The sequence below is a fragment of the Indicator indicator genome, chromosome 19 (assembly GCF_027791375.1).
Source record: "Indicator indicator isolate 239-I01 chromosome 19, UM_Iind_1.1, whole genome shotgun sequence".
NCBI lineage: Eukaryota > Metazoa > Chordata > Aves > Piciformes > Indicatoridae > Indicator > Indicator indicator.
In genome coordinates this window covers 15,675,001-15,682,697 of record NC_072028.1, presented here as the reverse complement: position 1 = coordinate 15,682,697, position 7,697 = coordinate 15,675,001, and the positions used below count along the sequence as shown (strand labels likewise).

General features: G+C 51.3%; 1 protein-coding gene across 1 annotated transcript in view; it reads left to right on the top strand.

Moving 5' to 3' along the window:
- The first annotated feature begins 3,752 nt into the window (after positions 1-3,752).
- The window catches only part of SALL1 (spalt like transcription factor 1), a 13,503-nt gene continuing 9,558 nt past the window's right edge, over positions 3,753-7,697 (top strand). Inside the window, exon 1 of the mRNA XM_054389631.1 lies at positions 3,753-3,828. Coding sequence (XP_054245606.1) covers positions 3,753-3,828 — 76 coding nt within the window. The remainder of the gene's footprint in view (positions 3,829-7,697) is intronic.

Here is a 7,697-nt window from a genome sequence, read left to right as displayed (position 1 = left end):
GCGGCAATACATAGACGGAGCGGAGCCGTAGGTTGGGCTGACCTCGGGGTGCTTCCCCCAGCAGAACGGCTTGTCCCGCACCCTCCGTCCGCAGAGCTGCTCCGGGGCTGCACGCTTACAGAAAATATGAAATCAATTGGATTTCCCCCTGCCCCATCCCCACCCCCCCAGATCGTTATTAACGATGTATGATAACTATGTGGGGATTGTGCAGCTTTTAACCCCTGCGTAATAGAACTGTGGGTTTTGTTAGCAAACCTTAATAACAATAATCCGGTCTAGTGTGTTGCATCTCATTGAAATCGTCTCTCAGCAGAATGAACTGCAAATTATCCCCTGTTTACCATCTCCCTTCAGTGCTCATCTCAATGAACTGGAAATCGATCCCCACTACGGGTGTCTTCCAGCCAGGCTGATTTGCATTGAAGCACACTGGAAAGCCTCCCACCTCCATTAAAAAGAATAATCTGGGGGGGGGGGGGGGGGGGGGCGGGAGGGGCCGGGAAATCTCCAAGGTGTGTCAGGGAGGGAAAAATATCTGTCACTGTCATTGAGAGCTTCGAGAAGGAAAACTCAAGATCAGACTATTTACGCCTGTGAACTCCCACAAGTTCTATTAGAGACAATGACGTTTAATTGATGTATTGCTATCAACGGCAATAGAGACCGATTTTTCTCTAGCCCTAGCAATGTTGCTCTGCCCCCACCGTTTCCCCACCCCGCCCGGCCCCCAGTGAAGTAGAGGAAAACAAACAATAAATAATGAGGCAGCCCTAGATGAAATACCAGGCGCTGCTTTATACACTAGCGAGGGGGAAGAGAAACGGGGAGGGGGGGGGGGAAAGTTATACAAATTATTTTTTCCAGATTAATTCATTTTTCTTTAATCCACTGTTTTTCTTCTCGTTGTTGCTGTTGTTGCTTTTCAATTACCAGTCCACGGCCGTCTTTTTCCAGCCACGAACCAAAGGTACTGCTCATCTGGGGAAATTTGTCTTAAGGTCAATCGACAAATGTGTTATGAAATTGCAAACGAGAAGAATTTTGGGAAAGTGGCTAGATTAGAAACGTGGGGAGCTAATGGACTGTTCGGCACAGTTAGAACTACAAACGCAGAGGTGTAAATAGATCGGCGTGGGTATTTTTGTGGTCATTTACGTGTGGCTGGTTATGAGGAAAGTGTGCATTTGTATACGCGCAGGTTCGGTTTCCATCCCACTGTCTTAGAGTAAAGGAGAGTGTCAGGCTGCGCTAAGTGTATCCATCTCTGCCGAAACATCGCTTTAAATATTCAGTGAAAAATAATGTCATGTGAAGTACCACCTATAGCAACATTATTATATTCATTCTTCAACATCATCCCCGCTGATAGCTTCGTTTGTCTTTTTCTCAAATTCTACTGTACCAAATACTGCGGGGAGGGAGGGGGCTCGCCCTGTGCAGAAATGAAAAGCGTCGTCAGTGACCGCTTTGCAACACTGACTAAATACTGGAGTGGCACCTGGGAAGCTTTGTCGGTTCGTATGCTTTTGTTTGGTTGGGGTTTTTTGCGGCTGATATTTTTTTTTTCCACCCTTCTTGCTAAACATTTTACGGTCTCTTTCGTTTAATAATGAGGAGAAATCGCGAGTGAGCCGGCTCCTCGAACGGCAAGATTTCTCCCTTCTCTCACTTCTTTCGCTTGCTCTCTAGGTTTTACCGGCTCATTTGAAATTGAAATTAGTTGTATCTGATCAGCCTCTTGCTTTTACAGAGAGTTTGTTAATATTAATATGGGAAAAAGGGGTAGCTTCTACAGAAGAGTAAATAATCCAGTGGGGGGGAGTGGGAGGAGAGAGCACTAGATGGGTCGGGGTGGAGGAAAGTGTCTGCGCTCCCACTTTTCCCAGCTCGGCTCATTGCATAGAAACTTTCCGTGCACGGACCATAGTGACTCGAGGAGTGCGGAGAGCAGAGAGGGTCGTGAGCGTAGGGGTAACACACGCCCTGCACTCGCGGTGTACGCGTTTCGGTAGACATATGAGCAATTAAAAATAGTGTTGCCTGTAGACTCCCTGCAACTACACTTTCATTGCAAGATCGTCAAGTTTATTTGTAAGAGGTTTCTCCTCTGGAAGTAACAGACGGGCGTTCAAGTTTGATGCATGATTACTTGGCAGGAGCGCGCTGCTAGCACAGTTCTGCTACTCCGAGTGCTCAGCACCAGGACAAACCACGACCAGGGGGGCGCGCGTGGGCACAGGGACAGCCCGGACCGGGGTGGCTCTGCCCGGCACAGCCCCAGTGACCGCCCTGTCGCGCAGACCAGAGGCAGAGTGAGCGGAGCTCGGCCGGCCCCCTCCGGGAGCCTGTGGCGGTTCTGTCTGTGCGCGCGGTCGGTCCGGCGGCTCCTGCGCGGGGCATCGCGGCCACTACGCACCCCTTGCCAGCCTTCCCGCGGCTGGACCTGCCTCCGGCGGGCAGATGCGCAGCGCTCCCGCGTCCGAAGGGGAAACAAAAGTCAGGAGCAATGCCGCGGGGGAGCGGAGGCAGTCGGGGAAGGAAAAGAAAGGGGAGGAAGCCTGTAAGGGTGGGAAGGGCGATGAAGGCGCAGAGCGGGGCCCACCGCCCCGCTCCGCTACCGCTGGCACCAGCCTTCCCCGGGCGGTGGCGGGCGGATTGACTCCGGGCGCAGCCAACTGGCGCGGCGCGGCCGACGGGGGCGGAGCGGCCGCCTGGTCCGCCCGCCGCTCCCAGCGGCGCTCCCTTAATTGTCCTGGGAATGTGTGAGGTAAAAAACAAACCCTTCCTATTTTCAGCACCCCTTGGGCCCGTGATATATGGAAAGAGAAGGGGGGGTGGTGGGGGGTCGGTAAAGAGCTGGGGGAGGGCGAGAATGGACCTTTATTTGCTAATGCGGGCACAAGAAGGGAAAAAAAAAACCCAAACCAAACAAAAACAGCCGAAACTTTTTTTGCAGCAGCATCAGCGGGACGGAACGAGCGGCAGTGCACCGGGCCGAGCGGCAACCGGAGCCGGGCGGCAACCGGAGCCGGGCCCGGAGCGGGATCTCCCGCGCAGACACTTGCCAAGCACCGCCGGGGTGCAGGGCCGCCCCTTCGGGCCCGCTGCTCCTCGCCGACCGCCCCTTATTCGTGCGTCCTCCCCTCAATCGATTATTGCTTACCCTGCACCTCCCTCCGCGGGTCAGGGCTTGGGGCTAGACGGGGGAAGAAGCGCGCTTTTTTTTTTTTTTTTTTTTAAATATTGGAAAGAAAGAAGAAGAAAAAAAAAAAACGTAGCCCAAAACGGCGGGAGGGCGGAGGGAGGCGCGGGGAGCCCGTCGGGGCTGGAGGAAGGGGCGAGGGGAGACACATTCCTATAGTAACCGGGATGGCGCGATGCAGCCCCAGCTGGTTGCTAAGAGGGTTAAACTGTATCCAAACAGCTTTGGGGAAATCCAGCCCCTTCTCCTGCCACATGGATCGACTCATTGGGTGGGAGCGGCGGAGAGACAAGGGTCTCCAGCAAATCAGCGCCTAATTGATTAAGGCGAGCTGGTTTGAATAGAGCTGGCCATGTGCCAATCGCCTTTCAAAGAGCCCCTCTATGATTAATCGCAATGCATTATTGATAATCATAATTATAGCAGGACACATGCGCGGTGCGCGGAGGATTGGGGAGGCTGGGGGGGGGAAGCTCGATTTCCGTAATTTTGAGAAGATTTTTTTTTAGTAATTTTTTATTCTGCCCCAGCTGATGTTTGAGCCAGCATGTCGCGGAGAAAGCAGGCGAAGCCTCAGCATTTCCAATCCGACCCCGATCTGGCCTTGTTATCCCAGCGAAATGGTGAGTTCTTCTTCTCTCCCTCGCGCACATTTTAACATAAACACACACAAAATAGATCAACTTACCTTGCGGGGAGACGGGACCGCGTTGGGCAGTGGAGCGGGACAGCTGGATCTGCTGGAGTTACGTGCGGGGGGGGTGTCCTTCGGGGATTTTGATCCAAGTTCTTGGCTTTTATTTTTTTTTAACTCAGTGTTTTGTTTCGGCTGTTTCTCAACGAAACTCCAAACTCTTTCCGTTTTTTGATGTTTTTCCTCCGCCCTCCCCCTGCGGGGCGGTCTGGCATCCTGAGCCTGCGGGAGATGGATCCGCGCCCCCCGCGCCTTTCTCCGCGCCCCGCGGAGCGGGGAAACAAAGTGGGGCTGCTGCGGGGTGGCTGAGCCAGGAGCTCCCGCGGGACGGATGCCCGTCCGGCCACACACGCTGTCCGCACCATCCCCCCGAAAGGGGCGGAAAACAGCCCCGGGCACCCACTTTCTTGCCTCTCCGCCACCCCCGATTTCCCAACACCCTTGCGGACCCCGACGCTCCCGCACCCCCTACTCCCCCGCAATCTCCTCGAGCCGGGGACGTAGCCCCTTCGCCGAGCAGCCTTGGCCTCTGGCTGCACCAAAAGCTTCCTGGAGGCGGAAAAGTTACCGCCGCCGCGCCGGGCCGGGCCGGGCCGCGGCGGGGATCGCCCCGTCCCGGGAGCGCCGCACCGGAGAAGCGCTCCGCGGCCCCTGGCGCGGAAGCTCCGAGTAGCGCGGGGCTTGTTTTCTGTCCCTAAAGTTGTGTTTTGTTTTGTTTTTTTTTTCCTTTCCTCCGTCCCCTCCTCCTCTCCAAGTCGGTGAGCGAGGAATCAGCGCTGGCTTTGTGTCCGCCAGGATTTGGAGAAGGATCGTGTGAAACAGCTTTTTGCCTTTTTTTTTTTTTTTTCCCCGATTTATTCCTTTCCTCTTTTCTCCCTACCTTTTTCCTCCCCCTCCGGGAGAAGGGGAAATTCGGAGAAGTTCGCTGCAGCCCGGCGGGCGGCGGAGTGGGGACGTGCTCCTACCTGTACTGGGACCCAGGGTGACAAGTGGTCGGCGGGAGCCGCGGCCGGGAAGGCAGGGGCTGGCGGGGGCAGCGTCCCCGCCTTACCCACCGCGGCCGGCTCCCCCAGCGGCCATGAGGGCGGGCACCGCGGGGCTGCGCCGGGACCGGTCGTCGGCGGGGCAGAGGCGCTTCGGCCCGGCAGGTAAGGGCTGGCCGGGGCGCGGCGGTGGCCTCTTCGTCAACCGGCCGCGCCGGCCGAGAACACCTCGGGCTTCCCTCGCAACTTTCCAAGGAATCACTGGCGAGGGGCCCTTCGCGGCCGTGGCCGCTCGCGCTGCGGAGGTGCCTGCTATCCTGTGTCCCGCCGAGCTGCCGCCCTGCCCCGGGAGCAGCTGGGCCGTGTTGTGCCCGCGCCCCTCGGCTGCTCGGGGTCGAAACACGGGGAGAGGGACCGCGCATAAATCAAGTCGAAAAGTTTCCAGGATGTTGTCCTGCCTCTGCGAGCACTTATCGGGCTTACAAAATCCCTGGGCCGCCCACTTCGCAAACCAGCAAACACATCAGCAGTCGCTCCGTGTAGCTCTGCCGAAACTTTTTATAAAAGTAATCTGGTTCCTACGAGGCGACTTTAGCTTTTCAGATGAGTTTTTGTGCGCTTTGAGTGCACTCGAGTTTTGCCGTTTGCTCAGTGTAATCCCCTTTCTCATCTCAGTAAACATACTTAGTTCTCCTTCGATATTATTTCTACTTCCGCTTGAATTTTGGAGCAGGAGTTAGGGAAAACGTTAGGCTTTTATTTGTCTTTCCTCGGCCTCGTATGAAAGAATTCACAACTCTTAAAGTGAGCAAAGAGGAGAGGGATTTTTCTCATCTTCACTTTGTATGATGGCACCCTTTGACGTTTGCCGTCTTCTTTGTTTTTATCAGATGGAACAGGTCAAAACACCTCCAAGTATCTTTTTTAAAAGTAGCCTTTCTCCTCTGGTTTTATTCTTTTGTTCTGATTCTGCACATCATTTTCAAATGGAAGACAGTGGGAGTGTGAGAAAGGAATGTTAACTGCGCAGTTTTCCTGCCTGATGCTAAAAGATGTATTTGAATAAGTTAGATTTTGCCTGAAATGATGGCATGGAAGTGAAGCTTTTTGTTCAGTTTACGTGTCTATTGTAAGTTAAATAAGTAAATTACGAAGTTTATTATTTTTTTTAATGCCGAGTCGTTTCCCAGGAAAAGTAGTAAGCTGTGCTGTACAATCTGTGGAGGTCTTCCCCCGCCCTACTCAGTAATGGTTTTGAGTTATAGTTGGTGTACATGGTTAGACGATAAGTTTTGAGTAAGTTGCCTTGAGGGTGTGTTTTGTAATGGTGTTTCAGGATTCAGAACGCTGCAATAATATTAGCATAGAGTTACCCTCTACGTTTCCCGGGTCCCCAGCCCTGGCAGCAGCTTTACACTTGAGCAAGGCTGGGTGGGTGAGCTGCAGTGAGGACGAGTTTGCGTTATATACTCTGAGACTGCAAAACAAAGCCTCGAAATTCAGAGCACTCCTTTCTTCTCCTCTCATACTGTGAATTCAGGTTTGCCAGTTCATCTCCAGTTTGCGCAGGGTTTGGGCAGACATAGCAATGCTAGTTCCTGACACACTTGCAGCAGCATACTTCTGGGTAGCATTTTGAGTGGATATATAGAGAGGCCTCCTCAAAATTTCTTACATCTGACTCGAATTCTGGTTTGTTAAAACTTTTTGCTATGGTTTCATACCTAAAGATCTATAGGAAAAAGTTCCTCAGAGTGCAACAGCATGGGTTTGTTGGGTTTTTTTCTTTTACTGCTCTTGCTTTCTTTTTAAGTTCAAAACTCATGCATTTCACTCTTGGCAGGAAGACTTTGCACTTAAAATGTATTTTTGGTGCAATCAGTGGATAACTAAGTTTACCCTTGTAAAATCCTGTGTATGTGCACGTGATAAAGTTCGTGTTGGATTAACCAAGGCAGCTCTCAGATTAATAGCAGAAATTACTTGCAGCGTAAGTTATATTCAACAAGTAACTAATTACTGGTAGGAAGTAGGCAGGAGATTGTGGGATTATCTCCTTTTGTTAATAACTTCAGCCACTTTCATGACATTTCTGACATTTCAGAATATATTTTTTTTAAGTTGACTGGAATTGCATTCCCAACTGTGAAAGAATATTCTGGGGATGTAATTTTTCAGGGTAAAAGTTACATTGGAGAAATAAGGCAGCTAGATGTTGAGGAAGAGAACGTACTTACTGGCCTTCCATAGAAAGGGTTGTCGGAACCAGCGGCTTTTCATGTCAATAATGGATTTTGGTAAATTCCTGTTGCAGCGTTAAGATCATCCATGTAATTGTTACTGGGTCCATGAAATGAGAGAAATTATGATTGCTTTCTTTAATAAGATCTGAAGGACAGGGTGCTTAAGAGAAATAATTGCTTGGTTAGGCTGCTTTTGGTTTGTTACATAATTAGGCCTTTTTGTGTGGTAACTGCAATCTGTCGCTACCAAATACAGATCCGTGTGTTTTCTCCAAAGGTGAGCCTGAAGTGTAGAGGGGCCTTGTGAAATATCACTTATGCAGATGCAATTCAGAAATAATTACTGAAACCCATATGGTGGAAGTTGTCTAAACCTGGTGTTAGTTCAGACCCATTTTGTGTGTTTCCCCTCTATAACCCACATCTTTGTCTTTCTGCAAAATATTTATGTTTTAGTTTGTACCTTATTCTCTTTTTGATACTAAGTAGCGCCTGGCTCCTCGAGGACAAGCCTCCTGTATATTTAGCTGTACCAGTGCTTATTGCATAACTGGCTTTTAACCATATTCATG